Here is a 19222-nt window from a genome sequence, read left to right on the forward strand (position 1 = left end):
CTCTGAATCAAATTAAATGAGTGTTAGCGCCGCAAGCTACGAGAAAGCGCTCGGTGGGCTGTTGGTGCTTTTGAAAGTCAAATGAAATAGTGGGAGAAAAGAAGACAAATATGTTGCCACATTTGCAATGCTTACATGCATGACGTGTAATGACAGTTTCAGTGCCTTAAAACATGCTTTTAGATTCTCCTCATTAAGAAGGTAAGATGATGCTATGGATGTTCATTATTAAAGCTTACAGCAATAATTGGAATAAAAAAACGATGTATATTCCTCCACTTGTGTAAAAGTCACCAAGCATGTTTGTGTTGTTTAAACGAAGCCCTGCAAACGTCGAACATCAGCCGCATTCGCTGCTGTCGCATGACGCATGCGCGGTTTCAGCTCGGTCAACTGGTGGAAACAGGGAATGTGCGTCAAGGTACCCTTAATAAGCACACTGTTTTGAACATTTATGGTATGGTGTTCACAAAATAAAAGATCCACAAAAGATAGCAGACGACGGTGCGTGGTTTAGAAAAAGTTGACCTTGAATCATCTTGTGTAATTGTCATTGTGTGTGGCCGAACATGACAGAACGACATTTCCAAACGAGACAAACGACAGCTCCAGTCCGCCTTGTCGTTTGCGTATACGTTTGCTTTGTAACGCGGGTTTTATTTTGAAACCAAGTAACAGGAAGCGGATCTTGGACGTCCGCTAGCTTAGCAGTCGCTCCCGCCTCCTCTTTCGCCTTTTTCACAGCAGCTTGGAGAGCGAGAGTGGCGGAGTCGGATGAATCTACGGCACGAAAACCTTTCTCATACCCTCCAAAAAGCACAAAAACGGCCGAGGAAGGCGTCACCGAAGCCCGCGGCATTTGGGAGATGACATCTGCGCACCATGAACTACGATAGAGAGGCGATTTAGCGCGAACGGAGGGACGGTTGCTGGACAATCGATTTAGTAAACTGGATTCGTTTTGGAACATCTGTAGCGCAAAATGTGGACATCCGCTATCCTTCCTCTGAGGTCGACTTAGACGCGCGATTTAGACGTATGCACGCTTGCAATTCCGTCTCAAAATCCAGCTAATTCCCCCCCGCACCCCCCCTCACCCCCCGGGGAGCAGTGAAGTCATCCGAGAAGGAAAAACGGGCCGTAATCATCTCCGTAGCGACAAGGAAAATCCGCTTTCTCACTCCCTCCCTCACTCGGACTCGCCCTGCCCCCCCTTCCCCCCTCCACAACCCGCCTTTACATGCTGTATTCCCCCTGAAGTACTCTCTCTCCTCGACACCCCCTTGCCCCCTCCCCGACGCCCCCACCTTCGAGCCACCCAGTTGGCCATTATCCGCAGTCGAGGATGCCGGATCAGATCTCAGTATCCGAGTTTCTCTCGGAGACCACCGAGGATTACAATTCGCCTACCACGTCCAGCTTCACCACCCGGTTGCAGAGCTGCAGGAACACAGTCAACGTTCTGGAGGAGGTGAGGAGACCGCCAGTTGCATGATGAACGCAGGGGCGGGGATGGGGGGGGTTAGCTAAGGGCATCTATCTCCGTAGGTTATTTCAATGCATTTTCTTAACCGCGTTGAAGCAGACCTTTTATTTTTATGCTTGATTACATGAATGGCTCAAGCTCGCTGACTGTCTCTGAAGGTGAACTTGCGTGTCCTCTTGCTGCTTTTTGTTGTTGTTGTCACATCAGAGTGAGGAACTCTCAGCGAAGAGAGGGCTTGGGCAACTGGAATGGAGGATGTGCGGCTTACGTAAGCGTGCAGCTTCAGTGCACATGGCTGCCAGCGCTCAGAGTAGTCTGTTCCGGAGTAAAAAACCCCAAAAAAGGTGCTATATAAATTCAGCAAAAAAACAATTGCTGATACAAGCACATGACATATTCTACTACTCATCTCACCAATATTGTTTGATTTGTGCTATGAAGTCGAGTTATCAAGGCAAGCAATGCTGTTTGAAACATCACAGTCATCTTCACAAGTTGACCGATTCATAATTTCAGTCCAGTTTATTAGTGGTTATGGAGGTCTCAAGCGATCGGTCCTTTACATTTGCTAGCAATTAGCTAGCTAGCATCCACATCAGTTTGTTGACGCATCGCCTACGTACCAAAGAAAAAGCAAAATGGGCCACCCGCCTGACCGAAAACAACAACAACTGCAGCAGCAGCACATCTTGTCGATGCGGTGTCATCTTCCAACACTTCCTGACTGTGTAATCAGGTCAGGCAGGCCGGTAACCCCCTCAACACCCTCCTCGTATGTTTGCCACCTCAGGACCCCCGCCGTGGCATCCCGAATAAATGGAGCATCAAACATGAGAATTCCTCTCGCTCTCTCACGCACATGCACCTTGGCTTCGATGCCTAAAGGTGCCCTCATTTCCAAATGCGAAACGCGCAGCGCCTCCAGCCTCCAAGGCGTTTGCCGCAGTCCCCGCATGGAATGTTTTCACCCTTACTCCGAAGAAATAAAAGTTCAACATAGATTTTCCCCGCAGAAGTCAAAGCTAGCGCTACGATCTGTGTTTTAAAGGGCAACTACACCCAAAAATGTTTCCCACTAGAATCCATTGTAGGCGCCAGATGAACTCTGGGTAATATTATTTGAAAAATAAGAACTGAATGGAATAATTTCTTCCATGTAAGGGCGGCGCCATGCTGGGTGAAATTATTTTCAGCTGCTGAATGAACGGCGAGTGCGAGGAGCTTTGTTGGTCCCGCGTGTCAGTCGGCCTATCCGCCGTCTTTTGCAATGAGCCAAAAAGCTGGCGTGGTGAATCCCCTCCCCGGCGCAAACGAAAACCATCTGTAGGCAAGGAGACCTGCGGCCATGTGCTCCAATAGCCAGCCGCCATGCAGTTTTTGTCTTCTTGCTTGTGAGGATCACATGACCCGGAAGACCATTCAAGTGTGCACCATCCATGTTTTTCTTTTTTTCCTTCTTCTCGTTTTGTTGACAAAATAAATGATGCAAAGGTACGGCCTGAATATTTCAGGAACGTAACCCAAGGCGGAAAACTGACCACAGCCTGACTCATCGTTAATTTCATCCCCTTTTATTATTGATTAGTCACTGCAGAGTCACCGCAGCCAGCTGTCGGATCAGGATAGGCCAATGTTATGCTAATGTTAGCTTGTATCTAGCGACTTTATGGAGTGGATATACTTTATGGGACGTCAACCTAACTGAACATTGGGAACTCTTGTTCCAATGTGGATTTGTGGCGTGGGTTTTCAAGATGGTCGACAGCTGTGGACGGGCCTTGACACAGACGAGTACGTTGAAGGACATGACGAGACAAGCGCAAATGCGTTTGTGTTTGCTTTTTTCCAGAGTGCTGCGTCAAAGCGCTCCACAGGCGAGTCTTGACCCACTTTTGCTTTTTATCCCCGCGTACAAAGCAAAGCCTCGCAGCTGATGCCGTGCTGACAGGAAGGGGCCAATGCAAAATGGTGCTGTTCCCCCCCCATGCATTTACATGGATGCGCGTTGATGTAACGGCTCTACTTTTAGTAGCGGGCAACAAGGGAAGCATTTCTGTTGCATTGTTCCGTGGGCCGCATCGGGAATAATGATGACTTTTCACAGTCTTCCCATTTAACCGTGACTGGGCTTGACCCTTTTACGTTTTTTTTTTTTTTTTTTTTTTTTTACATAACAGCCTTTTCAATGGGAGCTGCGACTGAAAAGGATGCAACGCTGAAAGGGGTGTTTTGTTCCGAGCCATCGTGTCTTTAGTGGCCCTGGAAGATGGTTACACAAAACAAAAAACGTTGCGCAAAACATCCTGGTTTGGAAAAGTTTTATCTATTTTTGACCAAGCGAGTCCGTCACGCAAATTTTTTAATTCATTAAGTTTAGTATTAATAGTTTGTCTTCTTTTCAGAAAAGTACAGCATCACTTGTAGGCCTTCAATTATCTAAGTGCGTAAATTGTGTATTGTGGCCACGTGCAAATACGGCCAAAGCGATTTTGGCCCTCGGCACGGTTGTCATGTGTTGTCACGTGTGGCCGTGTCCCATTCATCCCAACAATGCAGGCACAGTTCTCCGCTACACTACCAACTCGTACGAGGCAACCGTGCAGAAGGGATCTCTACAAACATTAAAAAAATAAAATGTATTCATGATACTCAGGCTAACATGTTAGCTTAATTCCCCACTCGATAGATAGCTATGATGCTCATGGCTCAGATTCCCTCAAGCAAACTGCTAATATTAGCTTCTACCTATCTCCCAGCTACCAATGTATCTTTAGCTACAGTAGCTAGCTAGCTAGCTATGATCCTCCTCAAGGCCTTGATCTACTTTTTCCACTTGTTTGCGAATTGCTAATATTAGCTTAGCTTCTATTTATGCAGCTTTACTCATAGATATAAACATAAGTCGATAGGACAAACACCCCTTTTTATCTGTGTACCTGTTGAGATGCTAAGCTAGGTGGGGCAATCTATCGCTGGCTAACAGCCCCCCGGTAACATACGCGGTGAAGCTATGGCGCTGGTAATATTTACTTTATTGAATATAGCTCATTCGTAGAATAAAAAAAAAAGACAATGAATGGAATAGTTTTCCCTTGAGACTGAGTGGAACATTCCCGTTCCTTTTTTATTCTCACATGCAAATATTTTGACTTCACATTTGTTTATCTAACGACTCAAACAAATGACTTGACTGAGCCCGTCTTTTCATTTTGCTCCATCAATTCCCGACTGTTGCTTGCAAATGTAAAGCGGCTGCCATCTTGTCTTCGTCGCCCTCCCTGAGAATATGAGCGGCGCTAATGCTAACGGGGGCCTCAGCCTGCAGGTCCAGCAGAAAGGCGCCGTCCGCTCTGACGGCCGACTGTCCTGTTGCGGCTCGGGGGGTTAAACAAAACTTCCGTTTCTCTTCCCCTACCAGTTGCTGAAGGCGCTTCGCCTCAGCCCACACACTTTTGGGAACTGGAAATGCAGCTTTTTACTTTTTTCTACAGGGAAGGGATTCGGAAAAAATGGACTTAGATGATTCGGGTTGACTGAATAAAACACGTGCTATTTTGAGGTGGGCAGCAGTGAAAGAATGCAAGTGCGAGTTTGGTTTTGTTCCGTCTGCCGTCATTCCTCCCACCGTTTCTCCCGCCGTAACGGAACAATCCAACAGCTGTATTGACATGAATAATGACTTCCCGACGGGTACAAAAAGCAACAAACAAAAAGGCAATTCGGTTTGCTACGCTTCGCCTCGCGTGGGTGTGATGGGGGAAACACAGCTCGGTAAAAAGACGCGCGAGAGGACGCCGCCAGCCGAGCTCCGGCTTTTGGAAGATGGAAGTTTGTCAAAAAAAATGATCAGTTCAAATGCACCAAAGATGTTTTCACCCCTTGTGAGTGTTTGTATCATCTGACCTCAGCAGCTTTTTGGAAGCGCCGCATCCTCTTATTTTCCCCATTCCACACACTCTGTGTCAGAGTGAGAGAAAGGGATGTGCATTTGCTTCCTGCCAATGAAAACGCTTCCCCACCCTTCCTGCTTGAGTCATGCTGCCTTACACACAGACTCCAGCCACTTAACCACCGCTTTGCGGAATCTTTGACTTCACTCTCAATGAATGCGTTGAATTCTGGAAATCAATTTCCAAATGGTTCAAGTTCCCGTGGTTAAAATGTGTTCAGTCCTCAAATCATTTCCTGATTTGTCCCCGAATTGTCACAAATGGCCTCATTTTGTTTTTAGCAGAAGCAGATGTCATTGACCCGCAAAGTATCGGCCAAGCGAGATGTTTTTTTGGTTCTGGCTTTCGGGGGAAGTCCTTTCTTCTCTGTGCCCTTTCCTGTTTTCCCACTACTGTGTGGTTATAATTAGAATATTAGCGCCTCTCTCAGAACTTGCTCAATGACTAAAACAGTCGTGGTCCCGACGACAAAAACCAAAAACAGAGCCTTGTTGGCATCTTTCCGCAAACTCCACGACAAAGAATTTTGAGCCCGAGTGTGAGGTGACCACGTCTCGTCTCCTTGCCAGATGAAGGAATTTTTATAAAAAGCGCTTGATAGACAAGACATGGTGCGGAAGTGCATTGATGTGGGCCATTGAAGGCATTTCAAATATTTGAAGCAGCTCTTGGTGTGTTGCAACATGGCTGCAAGCTACAATCATAAACACGTGGGTCACGTCTTTGAATCGGGGAAGCTCTGCTGCTTCCAGTTTGACGACAAATAATCTCTGTGTGATAATGAAATTGTTGACCGTCCCAGGGGATCAAAAGTGTGCTTGCTGCAGAAGACAAATCTGTCGCAGGTCAAATGATATCTCTTCATTGTGGTGGCCTTAATGTGAATGCCTGGAATGTGGCAATCCTGACAATTATTTGCCGCAAAACTAACAATTTGTCTTCCTTTTCCTCAGGCGCTGGACCAGGACCGAACCTCCCTGCAGAAGGTGAAGAAATCCGTCAAGGCCATCTACAATTCAGGACAAGGTGAGACCAAACTGTCTGTAAATGGTCAGTTTCAGATGTCGTACATTCAGGTCACATCAAGTCGTTTTTTTTTTGCTAACTTCGATTAGGTTAGAACCTATGCTAAGTTAGCATAGCATGCTTGGATAGAGAAGCTAACCAACGCTGTTGCTAGCAGCCATAAAATGTCTCCTTAACTAAGTGGGTGCAAAACAGAAACAGCCACATGTGTTTATCGGTTATCCGGAAAGACCAAAGACAAACACCGACAAAAGCAGACATCTCTGCTAGTCACGCTAATGCTAATCCGCAGATGTCAGGAACAGGAAGGCTGACTGTTGTTTCCCCTCTCTGTTCAACAGATCATGTCCAAAATGAGGAAAACTATGCCCAAGCTCTGGACAAATTCGGCAGCAACTTCATCAGCCGGGACAACCCTGACCTGGGCACAGCCTTCGTCAAGTTCTCCTCGCTCACCAAGGAGCTCTCGGCCCTCCTGAAGAACCTGGTGAGTGCAGAGATGCGTGTTTATTTTTACCCACCACGGTTAAAACGATGGGAGAGATTATTTCGGTAGTCACTTGCGTAATTGGTTTTCCGCGTGTGGATTAGGATTAAGTGAGCTTCTGGTTTTGCTTTGTGGCGGGGAAGGTCAGAACTTGAACAAGGTATTTAAAAAGTGGCACTTTTAGGCATCAAACCCGGAAGCCAAATGACATGTCCTTCCTCCGGGGTGCCGAGGGCCTTTATCTGGGCCGCTGTGGACGTTGCCGTTGAGTAATGCATCCTGTTTAGATCCCCATCGCCCTTCAGTTTCCACCTCTCTGTTTCCTGTCTCGTAAATCCATCCGCGCCAGCACGGCCGGCGCGTCGCCAGGAAGATTGACCTCTTCCGTCCATGTCTTCCTTTTAGTCTTTCCCACATCTGACCTTTTTCTTTCTCTATTCATCGCGTGCACGGTGACAACTCGACAACTGCCCCCCGAAGGCTCCCGGCGGGGACGCGCCAGAGCAGCAAATGATTTATTGACAACTGATGGATGGCCTGGTTGTTGCGCAAGCTTCCACATAAGGAATTTATAGAGCGGCCGTATCTTCGGTGGACATTTTTAGTGTTGATCCCCTTTTGCCGGAAGGCAGACAGTTATAGATTTTTTTTTCGGCTCTTAAGAAGCACATTAGTGGCCATTAAGTGTTGTTTACATCCTTGGTTGCTGCTCGACGTTTGTGCGCGCTGTAAATGACCTCGCCGAGCCTAATGGTTAGAGAGAGACGCCGAGCGGCGCTCGTCTTTTGCCGACTCACCCGCGTCTGATGTCTATTTATCCGTTCAATTGTTTTTCACCCGAAACTCACCGCAGCGGCTTTAGTCGCAATGAATCGCAGTGGCGCGCCCGAGTAAATTGTGCACCCTTTGGATGACACCCAAGAAAATATGGACACAAGTGTTAGGTAGAGTTGCGCAATCTTTATTCATACCTCATACTCGTTTCCATGACGACAACACCCAATTGCACTTTACCAGGCTTTGTGCAGTTTGCCAGACGGTAGGCCCGTTTGGTGCTCCTTCCAATCGTTTTATTGATTCTCCCAGATGAGGTTTCCTGTAAAACCAGCGTTCTGGCAGCTGACATGGCACTTCCTGTTAGCGCTCTTGTTTGAAAGCAATTCGCAGCACCACTTAGCTAACTTAACGATCGCCGCACGCAAAAATACTCCGAACAAAAACAGACCGGCGATTCTACATCAGAGCCAGCGTAACCATTGTGTGTGGGTTTTTTTTTCCTCCTCAGCTCCAGAGCCTGAGTCACAATGTCATCTTCACCCTGGACTCGCTGCTCAAGGGAGACTTGAAGGGCGTCAAAGGGGTAAGGTGTCTCTCACTTTTCTCTCTGGCACGACTAAGCGGGAGCCGGGCGAATGTGAGAGCACGCCGCGTCAGCACATCCCACCATTTGCCCCTCGACTTATGTGCACGTGCACGCTGGGTGGTGGGGGGGCAGTGTGAACAGACCACAGGGGGGGGGAGGAGGGGGTGTCAAAGTCGCCGTTTGAATGACTGCGCTATAAATCTCTGGCTCTAGTAAATATTGCCTCCGTGCTGTGGTGGAGGAACCTGGGTCATGAACTTCATCACTGACGATGATGGTGGCAGCCATGCCGCTGGTGGCAGTCTAAACCAGCTCCCTGTCCTCACCGTGACCCCATGGCAGTGCGCTGACACTCGCTCTGTCCTCTGTTGTGTCTGTGCAGGACATAAAGAAGCCCTTTGACAAGGCCTGGAAGGACTACGAGGCCAAGTTGTGAGTCTGCTGCTTTTGCACACGCCCAGCCGCCTCAGTCCAAGTCAGCCGTGTTTTGTTTTGCGGTGCAGCACCAAAATCGAGAAGGAGAAACGGGAGCACGCCAAGCAGCACGGCATGATCCGCACTGAGATCACCGGGGCCGAAATCGCTGAGGAGATGGAAAAGGAGCGTCGGCTCTTCCAGCTGCAGATGTGCGAGGTTGGTTAGGTGGGGGGAGAAAAGAACCCAAAAAAAGCAGAAGCCTTTTATGACTCCAATGACATCGCTCTGTTTCTTGTCAACTGTGGGAACCCGAAGAAGAAGCAAAAGCTTCTCTGAGTGCTGGGCGGCAACACCCACGCCTGGCTCACTTGAGATTTTCCGACTGCAATTACATAACGCACAAGTAGCTGTTGCGCCGGCGCCACCGTGTGAATTATTCACCGCCGAAAAGAAATGCGCTGCAGTGCCACTTCTCCCGGCCCACATGTTTCTCAACTGTGGACGCTACAAAAGTGCAAGATGATGAAGCAGAAAGGACCACGTGACGTGTTATTGACGACCCATGCCCAACACTCTCAGTCTAGCTACATCCGCATGATACTTGGACGTTTGGAATTTGTTGGATGTGGAGGGAAAATGAGTGTTTGTGCATTTGTGTTGCAGTACCTGATTAAAGTGAACGAGATCAAGACCAAGAAAGGCGTGGACCTCCTCCAAAACCTCATCAAGTATTACCATGCACAGTGCAAGTAAGCAAGCCCCGCCCCCTGGCTTTCATGCCAACGCTGAGCTGGAATCGGATCTGTTGCGACAGCCCGTGATGACAACCCATGCCCCAATTATTTTTTAAATTTTTGCAGTATTATAAATATTTTACATTTAACATGAGGATAAGCGACATTGGCTTTATTTCAAGGTATGGAGCATGGTGAAAGGTGCCGATACCAGCCAGAGATACTTATGGTCCAAAATGCCAAAAATCCCCAATAATGAAACAAAATTATAATCTTTGCTCAAGCCTTTTGATCTTCCACGGGCCAAAACCAAACCTTCGTAGCTTCGTTCTCGCTGACCGCCATCTGTGATGAAAATACAACTCTGCTAATAATCCAGCTGTTCACAAAACCTCAAATGTAAACGCAAGCGGGACGTCTGTCGCAGTTTCTTCCAGGACGGCTTGAAGACGGCTGACAAGCTGAAGCAGTACATCGAGAAGCTGGCGGCCGACCTCTACAACGTAAATCGTCTCGCGTTGCTTTTTCTCGCGCTCGCAAGCTACATGTTCCCGCTTTGTTAAAAGCACGCTTCCAATTCCTGCGCTAGATCAAACAAACCCAGGATGAGGAGAAGAAGCAGCTGACCGCCCTGCGCGATCTCATCAAGTCCTCCCTCCAGCTGGACCAGAAGGAGGTAACACACACACACATTTACAAGCCATTTTCGTAGGCCCGAGACAAAGACCCGATTCATTTAATTGCATTAGCATAGCGCAGCAATTGGCCTAGGTCAAGTCAGTAGCTTATTGTAGCTTTTTTTGACGGCAGCTTTTTTTTATTAAATTTTTTTTTTACCGTGAATTTTGCGTTGCTAGCCTCAACGTAGAAGCAGAAGCAGCGGCGTTGCGCTACTTGGCTGCAGCGTCAGTCGTCCTTCAAATTAGCCTGTCTAAGACTTGTTAGCATAGACTAGCATACTTTTATTAGTCGAAATGGTGACGTTAGCTTGAACATTTTTCTGTTTCAATCTTGTAGTTTTTCCCTTCTTGTGCATGTCACACCACCTACTGGAATCGCCACCACTCACACCGTCACGTCTCTCGGCAATCAGAACCAAACACACACACACACACACTGTGGGCTATTTTTGAGCCCTGTGTGACACAGCACCTGAGCGGGATCTTTCACACCTGTCCTGTCTGCCCCCCCCGTGCCCCCCCCCCCTCACTGCCTTCTTCTGCTTGTCTGGAATCAAGTCTAGAAGAGTAAGTGTTGCTGCTGCCGCTGCTGCATGGAGGGCATGCTGCCATTTTGTCTGTGCCGCCCGATTTTCAGGAGTGCGGCGCACTGCACTCAGCATGCTAACGGGGGCGCGGGAACGCTGAGAGTGACACAAAATAAGGAAAAAAAACTGAATGCCAAGTGTCAATGCCAACGTTCCATGTCATCGTTTCGCATCTTAGTGAGCAAGGGGAGGTTTTGCTGCATGTTTGTGCGTGGCATGACGGCGCCGGGGCGACTTTCATTTTGCCATTTGTGCGTCTTTCAGGACTCGCAGAGTAAACAAGGTGGCTACAGCATGCACCAGCTGCAGGGCAACAAGGAGTTTGGCAGCGAGAAGAAAGGCTACCTGCTCAAGAAGAGCGACGGGTAAGTGCAATCCAAGTCCTGCAAAAAAAAAAAATGCAAATGTTTGTTGCTGTGGGAGTATACTCAAAACTGCCTTTGTTTCTTTTGCGCCCCTCGCAGGCTGAGGAAGGTGTGGCAGCGCAGGCAGTGCTCGGTGAAGGGCGGCATCCTCACCATCTCTCATGCCACAGTGAGTACACACACACACAGACACACACACACAGGATCTCCCCACCCCCCTTCCTCTCCTCACGCGTGAGCGTGCAATCTGCGGAAATTGACATAGAGTGGTCACCATGGCAACTCCATGCCCCCCTCCTCCCTCCGCCTGCTGTTCCAGGGTGACTCATCTGTGGAATTGCGTGCGTGCGCACTGTGGCGGCTGCGGTCCGCGCTTGTGTCGCAGTGGCCGATTTGGGGAAAGGGTGGCTTTTTCTTGACAAAGGAACGTGAAAATCTGCACGACGACCCGGGCGGACTAACCGGCTGAGGTCGCGTTCAAGGCGATGACATCATCGCTGCGTGCTAAAAGTAGCTCGCTACATGAAGTCGGCAGCGATGTGAACTGACATTTTTTCTTCCTCTACATCTCTCGCACGCTCCAGTTCACTTATTCAAGCGTGTCTTTGGGCTGTAATACAAAAGCCACTCACTTCACTTTTCGTGAAAGGAGAACTATGATGCAGTTGTTGCTACATTTCAAAAGAGTTGCCAGGTGTCCCAATAACATGTCCAGATCTCGCTAACGTCAACATTGCAATTATGACAATAGTCAAAAAGAATAAAAATCCCCTTGAATGAATAGTAGCCATTAGCCAAAAAATATTGAGATGTCATTTGAAAATAAAACTGAGAGCTTGCTTCCCTTCGCAGTCCAACAGGCAGCCGGTGAAGCTCAACCTCCTCACCTGCCAGGTCAAACCCAGCGGCGAGGATAGGAAATGTTTTGATCTCATTTCTCGTAAGTGCGCGCCGATGTGCAAGGCGCCGCCACGCCCGCTCCCGCTGACTTTTGACGTGTCCCGCTGCAGATAACCGCACGTATCACTTCCAAGCTGAGGATGAGCAGGAGTTTGTCATGTGAGTATCTCCGCTGACTCGGTGGCGAGAGTTCCCATTCAGCAAAGCGTGTCAAAATCCGATGACGAGGGCTACTTCAACTCGTGACCCTCCATAGTACCCACACCCACCCACCCCCGTCACGCGGTTTATCGTCTGCGAGGTCTTCCGCAGCGCCTTTGATAAAATATTCAGTGTTCCCTCACAGCCGCCAGCCCTCCCCGTCCCGCAATTAGCGGTGCCTTGTTAGGTTTTTTTTTTTTGCATGCAAACACATCTCACGCATGCTTGTGTGTGTGTGTGTTTGCGTGCGAGCAGATTGTGCCGTGTCGGGAACCTCGGGACGCCATGTTTGAAAGGCAGACGCGGTGTTTCCCATCTGTGCTGTAGGAGAGCCCCAGTGTGCCGCTTGTTTGTATGAGTGCAATTATTCAGGCTGCGTGCAGATTTAGCCTTAATGTAGAGACTGGCCACACGATTAGGTACGCCTGCATCAAAAATGTGAAGTGGGCGCTCGAATCGAACCCAGTAATTAAACGAGACGCAAACGGTCGCTCTGACCAATTGCCGGCCTTCTGTTTGGACATGAACCAAAGTCGACGTGGCGTCAATGAGTTGCCGTGTGACTAATCGAGCGCCTTGCGCAGCTGGATCTCGGTGCTGACCAACAGCAAGGAGGAGGCCCTGAACATGGCCTTCCGCGGCGAGCAGAGCAGCGGCGGTGAGGACGGCCTGGAGGACCTCACCAAAGCCATCATTGATGACGTGCTGCGCATGCCGGGCAACGAGCTGTGCTGTGACTGTGGCGCCGCAGGTGCGTCCCAAAAAAACCTGAAAAAAAAGCCCTTAGGCATTTCTAGGCTTTTTTTGACCTCCTCGCGGTTACATCACGCTGTTACGCAAGTCACCCAAGAGAGGCCAAACGCGCATGTGACCTGGCATTGTTTTCATTTTCATGATAATCCCTCGCTGCCGTTAGAACGGGAGGCAGCCAAGTGATCCGACTTTGATCGGCCATGCCGCCGCTCAGCATGCGCAACATGTGACCACACAATAAAATAAAAAAAACAAAAAGGCCGTTTGTGTTGACGCGTGTCTGGCCGGCAGATCCCAAATGGCTGTCCACCAACCTGGGCATCCTGACGTGCATCGAGTGCTCCGGCATCCACCGAGAGATGGGCGTGCACATCTCCCGCATCCAGTCCATGGAGCTTGACAAGCTGGGCACCTCCGAACTCTTGGTAGGCCCCACAAATCCGATGTGGAAGATAGAAAAGAAACAAAGTCCAACTCGATTTATTTGGAAATGTACATTTAAAATTTCCTTCATGTTTTCCTTTTTTCTTTCTTTCAATTGATAAGTGAATAATCCAGTATAAATAAAAATTAATTCTGGCTCCCTGCCAAAATGCAACAGGCTCGCAATAATTTAAAAATGTTGTGGCCTCATAAGTGCCAACAAACACATTTGTGTTTTTGTTCTATAGCAACTGAATGTGAACTCATTTTCCGTTTTTCAGCTGGCCAAGAACGTCGGGAACAGTAGTTTCAACGAGATCATGGAGGGCAACCTGCCGTCCCCTTCGCCCAAGCCTGGCCCCTCCAGCGACATGTGAGTACACACGACGCCTAGAAGACAACGCCGCCGTGCTGGTCCGCTAACCCTCTTGTTGTCTCCGCCAGGACGGTGAGGAAGGAGTTCATCACCGCCAAGTACGTGGACCGCAAGTTTGCCCGCAAGACGTGCTCGTCGGCGGCGGCCAAGATGGTGGAGCTCTACGAGGCAGTGCGCACCCGCGACCTCCTGGCCCTCGTCCAGGTCTACGCCGAGGGCGTGGAGCTCATGGAGCCTCTGCCCGAGGCCGCCCCGGTCAGTTGTCGCCCGAGTCGGATTTCTGAAACGCCATCAAGTCTTTAATCATGTTAAAAGGAGATCCGGAGATTGACTGCTGCTGTGTTTGTCGCCCCCTGCAGGAAGCCGGAGAAACGGCGCTGCACTACTCTGTCCGGACGGCCGATCAGACCTCGCTGCACCTGGTGGACTTCCTGGTGCAGAACAGGTACCTTCATGTGGACACGGCACACAAGAAAGCCATTGGCAAGCTGTGTGGAAGATGCGATTGGGTTTCCTGAAGACTGAGACTTAATAAGTCTAAAAAACTCAAGTGGACTCTCTGAGTATGTTGTTGTGTTGCAGCGGTAATGTGGACAAGCAGACGGAGCGCGGCAACACGGCCCTCCATTACTGCTGCATGTACGAGAAGCCCGAGTGCCTCAAGCTGCTGCTCAGGGGCAAACCGGCCACCGACATCAGTGAGTCTGCACCAACACGGGCGTATCACAACACAAATCCTGGCATAATTAACCGTCTGGACCCCCTCCCACCCCCCAGCCAATCAGAACGGGGAGACGGCACTGGACGTTGCCAGGCGACTGAGGAACACGCCTTGCGAGGAGGCGGTGAGGCTTTGCGCATCATTTCCTTGGCGGAGGTCCGGCCGCCACTGAACGCGGTTGTCCCGTCCGTTTTTGTCAGCTGGTGCAGGCGGCCGAGGGCAAGTTCAACCCTCACATCCACGTGGAGTACGAGTGGAGCCTCCGGCTGGAGGAGATGGACGAGAGCGACGACGACCTGGACGACAAGGTGGGCGCCGGCGCCCCGCCACACGCCCCGCCCCCACCGGGCATCCTTGACGCCGCCTTGCATGTCCTCCCGCAGCCCAGTCCCATTAAGAAGGACCGCTCGCCGCGACCGCAGAGCTTCTGCCACTCGTCCAGCCTGTCGCCGCACGACAAGCTCTCACTGCCGGGCTTCATCAGCCAGCGTGACAAGCAGCAGCGGCTGTCCTACAGCGCTTTCACCAACCAGATGTACAGCGCCTCCACCGACCTCACTTCCTCCCCCGTTGCTGACGGCCCGCCGCTGCCACCCAGGAACCAGGGCAAAGGTTCGCACAGCCGCCGCTGCAGCTCTTGTTCCTTTTCAGTCATTCGTGCCTTTTCTTTTCTTTTTTCTTTTTTTAACTTTCACTTGTTTCTCATCGGACTCAAGTTGGCCGAATGTTGTGGTTATCGCGCTGGACCTTGTCTGCCCGATGGTTTTGTTTTCTTTACAAAGAATGCCGTTCAAAATAAGCCAAAGCAGATGTCACTGCTCAAAGGAATTATTTCGAGGGCATGCTTGGAAGAAATGATGGTCCAAAGCCCTTTAAAGGGCAAAAACTCAGACTTGGAAAAATCACAAAAAAAGACTAAATAGGTTAAAAAATGTTTCAAGAGTAATCTCAGAAAAAACTAAATAATGTCCTCAAGCAAATTTATTTAATGGGGAAATCAGCATTTTTTTAGGTTACTAATATTTTTAAAATTCACAGTGACCGTAATTAATTGTAATAATTAATTTAGAGTTTTTTTAAATTACCTTGGAAAAATTCTGTCGTGCTAAAGTATTTTTTTCAGTTATCTAATTAACAAAAATAATCCATTCCAGGTCACTCATGCTAAAATTCTTGAAAAGCACTCCAATTTTTGTTTTAATAGCGGAGCTTGAATTTGTTATTTTCAAGAATTTCACCGCCTACCAATTCAGCCACCTTCAAGTCAATTGGGCCTGGGTTTTTTTTAGTTTTGTTTTTTAATTTCTTAATTTGTTCCATTCAACTGAAATAGAAACAAGCGTGGCCGTTTGCCGTTTGTTTGGCGTGTCAAATAAGTCTCGGCTTTATTTTATTTTGTGGAGGAGCAGCTCCTTTCTCTGGTTGCTCTCCCACGCGCCTCCTCATCTCGCTCTCTTTTTTCTTTGTCTTCTTTTCCCCCCTCCTTTTTGATTCTTTCAGCTCCACACTTGGCATTCCTTGGCTCTCATTCGCACTACGCCACACTGGCCGGCACTCGACCATACATCCGTGAATATCCTCATTTGACTTTGACCCGCTCGCCTTTCACCCTCACCCCAGCCCGCCGTTTGCGGCTCACGGAACGAACGAGGCGACCCGATCGGCGCGTTCTCCCTGAGCTGTAAACGCCGGGCGCGGTTGGTCGCGTTCGCTGGCTGAGCTATCCGTTAGCCGCTTTCATCCCACTTAAGCACAAAAAAAGGTCCACGTGATTGGACCGCGCAAATCTCTTTCCAGATTTCTCTGCTCCTCCTCTTCCTCACGATCTTCATCTCCTCCTTGAACTTGTCAAGTTTGGGCGGCGCCAGTTGTGCCGGTGCTGACGTGTTGTGTGTATTATCGCTTCTCCAGCTGCCGCCGTTGCCGCCGCCTCGTCTGCGCTGACGGCGGGAGGCAGCGCCACGCTGTCCAAGAAGAGACCGCCGCCCCCGCCGCCCGGCCATAAACGCACGCTGTCCGACCCGCCCGGCCCGCTCTGTCACACCAGAGGGGGTCCGTCCGGGGGGGAGCCGCAAGCCCACGGTATCCAATCGGAGCACACCTTGTTTGACATTGCGCGGGACGGCGTTCCCTCTTGAAATGAACAAAAAAGAACAACGCCATCGTTCCCTCGACGAAGCAAATAATTGGATTTCCAAAGTAAAAAGCAAATGTTTGGAAATGGGGCGCATGGAAAGCTCAGCCAGATGACCCAACCCCAAACCACCCACCCACCCTCACCCCACCATCCGATCTCATGGTTCCGTTTTGTCATCGCGGCATGGCGAGCGCCTCGATGTGTGTTTTGACTTGCGTAACGTGTGTCGTGTGTTTGTGGCCCCGCTTGGCACGGCTGTAGGAAGCGACTCCACGCCACCTCCCGTCAACAAGATGTCGCCAGTCTCCAACAAATTTGAAGGCATCCCTCAGCAGCAGAGGTAAGACCTTGGCACTCCCGACGCAGTCAAGTCAGTGTCGGGCCTTTACGTTTCCAGGTCAAGCTTAAAACTCATTTATGGTTTCAAATTCAGGTTTCCAGTCAGGCCTTCAAGTTGAGTGGTTACGTTTCAAATGACCTAATGAACTGTCCAATTAGGCTTACTGAAACGTTGAGTGTCCTTTTTCCTAACACCTTACAGTACGACTTCAAGCAACACAAAGTCCACACTTGGTCCAAGGGTTCTTCCTAAACTACCTCAGAAAGGTGCGCTTCATTATCATCATGCTCATCATTGTCAGTATCAGCCGAGTGTATTATTGAACATGCATATGTGTGCAGTGGCGTTGCGTAAGATCGACACCATCCACCACCCCTCCGTGGACAAAGCCGGCCTCTCCCCTGAGGTTTTCCAGAAGTCTCCGCCGGGGACGGACGCGCTGCAGAAAGCGCCGGCCCCGGAGCGGCCGCAGCCTGCCGACCCGCCGCCCAAGCCGCAGCCGTCCGAGCTGCCGCCCAAGCCCGGGGAACTCCCGCCCAAGCCGCAGCTCTCCGACCTGCCACCCAAGCCGCAGCTGGGCGACCTGCCGCCCAAACCGCAGCTCAAGGACCTGCCGCCCAAGCCCCACCTGGCCGACGCGCCGCCCAGAGTGGGGGCGTCTGAGGCGGCCCCGCGCCCGCCGGGGGAAGCGCCGGTCAGGCCCCAGACGCAGCCGCCCCCGCCGCCGCAACCCCAGCCGCCGGAGTCACCGTCGCCCGATCGGCCGGCCCCACCCCCGCCGCCGCAGCAGAGCGCCGATGATGCCGACGGAAGCCCACCTGGGAGCGCGGAGACCCCCGTGCCCCTCCCCAGGAAGATCAACACGGTACGCATGACATCATTCACTTTTTCCACATTTGTTTTGGGTCACAGACTCAGTGGAACTTTGTTTACATCATTTATATCAAAAATATAAAATAATTTAATATAATACAAAATTTAATAAAACGCAATGTGTAGAAATGGATCAAGGCTGAAAAACCTCGGCATAAAGTGCGTTTGCGTTCCAGGGGAAAAGCAAGGCGCGACGCGTGAAGACCATCTACGACTGCCAAGCCGACAATGACGACGAGCTGACGTTCGTGGAGGGCGAGATCATAGTGGTGACGGGCGAAGAGGACCAGGAGTGGTGGGTGAGTCCACAGACTGCCGACAAGCGCTCGAGATTTCAACTTTTGCTGTTTTGCCAATGAGGATTCGGGTCTTGTCCGGGCGAGCGGCTAACCCGAGCATTTTGCACTTGCAGATCGGCCACGTCGAGGGCGAGCCGGAGCGCAAGGGCGTCTTCCCCATGTCCTTTGTGCACATCCTCAGCGACTGACCCACGGCAAGACCACCCCACCCAACCAAGCCTTTGCACTACCACAAAAAGAAGCTAAAGTCAAAAAGACGGCAGAGCCTCGTCCATGCTGTACAAAGAATGTGCGTAACCCCCTCAAACCACCCTGCCCGCTACGGTGTTTTCTCCAAAACCACCCCCCCCCCCCCCCCCGCCAATATAATAAAGCAGCTCCCGCCAGCACTTAGCTATCTGTAGACGCTATGTGTATATACGTTTGTAAATAGATCAATCCATGTGTGCGCTGTACATACATGTTTTACTGTACAAACAAAAAACATGCTATGGCACATTTGATCCCAACTGGCCCATGTAGACCCCCCCCCCCCCCAGGCTTGCTTTGTGTGTACCAGTGTTGTTTTGCAGTTGACAAAGCATATTGCTGCCGCAACACCAAAAACAAAAGATCACTATCGCCTAATCATGTTCAGTTTTACAAACTTAGCATGAAATAAGCATCATATGATGAATTTTAAGTTGTAAAGTAATAAGTTGAGTTTCAGGTTCTAAACTGATTCTGTTAGCTTGTTTTTCTGGAATGGCAATGGTAGGCTAGCTGCCACTGCCTGTGTTGGACTCCCTCTGCCTCGTGCTTCACCAGAATGCTCCAAAATCCACTAGACACAAAATACACCCCAGAACCACTTAAGCAGTATTTAATGGGAAAAAAAAATGTCAGCAATCAAGTGTTGAGTCACTCCCCCACCCACCTTAGGTTGTGTTGATGGTGTCGTAAGCGAAAAAAAATTTTGGTTGAGTGCTCATACGTGAAAAAGTCAAGAGTTGAGTGTGATGTCTCCTCCTCGCTCACGTGCACTTTGTCCCATTGTTCAGGGAACAAACAAACAAAAAAATGTCGTATCATTAAAGTGCTGTATTTCAAATGTCCCACTTTGCT

At 49.9% G+C, this 19222-nt stretch overlaps 1 protein-coding gene across 3 annotated transcripts; it reads left to right on the forward strand.

The window, feature by feature from the left end:
• Positions 1–732: 732 nt before the first annotated feature.
• On the forward strand, positions 733–19212 carry asap1b (ArfGAP with SH3 domain, ankyrin repeat and PH domain 1b). 3 transcript variants are annotated; one of them, XM_061266434.1, is made up of 28 exons: positions 733–1471; positions 6390–6462; positions 6804–6949; positions 8235–8309; positions 8695–8744; positions 8816–8945; positions 9393–9478; positions 9891–9966; positions 10053–10139; positions 10995–11095; positions 11195–11264; positions 11948–12035; positions 12106–12154; positions 12781–12947; positions 13241–13374; positions 13654–13745; positions 13817–14003; positions 14108–14193; positions 14331–14446; positions 14526–14593; positions 14670–14777; positions 14853–15081; positions 15970–16038; positions 16868–16946; positions 17148–17212; positions 17288–17811; positions 17996–18118; positions 18232–19212. In XM_061266434.1, exons 1-28 carry the CDS (start codon positions 1346–1348, stop codon positions 18304–18306), a joined length of 3279 nt encoding a protein of 1092 aa, XP_061122418.1. In that variant the 5' UTR covers positions 733–1345; the 3' UTR covers positions 18307–19212. The 3 variants fall into 3 exon arrangements, with proteins under 3 accessions (XP_061122418.1, XP_061122417.1, XP_061122419.1); XM_061266433.1 differs by lacking the exon at positions 15970–16038 and adding an exon at positions 16381–16551; XM_061266435.1 differs by lacking the exon at positions 15970–16038.
• Positions 19213–19222: the final 10 nt, after the last annotated feature.

The sequence above is a fragment of the Syngnathus typhle genome, linkage group LG19, assembly GCF_033458585.1.
Source record: "Syngnathus typhle isolate RoL2023-S1 ecotype Sweden linkage group LG19, RoL_Styp_1.0, whole genome shotgun sequence".
In the NCBI taxonomy this organism is placed as follows: Eukaryota; Metazoa; Chordata; class Actinopteri; order Syngnathiformes; family Syngnathidae; genus Syngnathus; species Syngnathus typhle.

Coding starts and splice junctions, on each gene's coding strand:
- asap1b (XM_061266433.1), top strand. CDS start 1,346: ATGCCGGATCAGATCTCAGTATCCGAGTTTCTCTCGGAGACCACCGAG. Junction 14,594..14,669: donor ACACGCCTTGCGAGGAGGCG/GTGAGGCTTTGC, acceptor CGTTTTTGTCAG/CTGGTGCAGGCGGCCGAGGG. Junction 17,213..17,287: donor TCCTAAACTACCTCAGAAAG/GTGCGCTTCATT, acceptor ATATGTGTGCAG/TGGCGTTGCGTAAGATCGAC.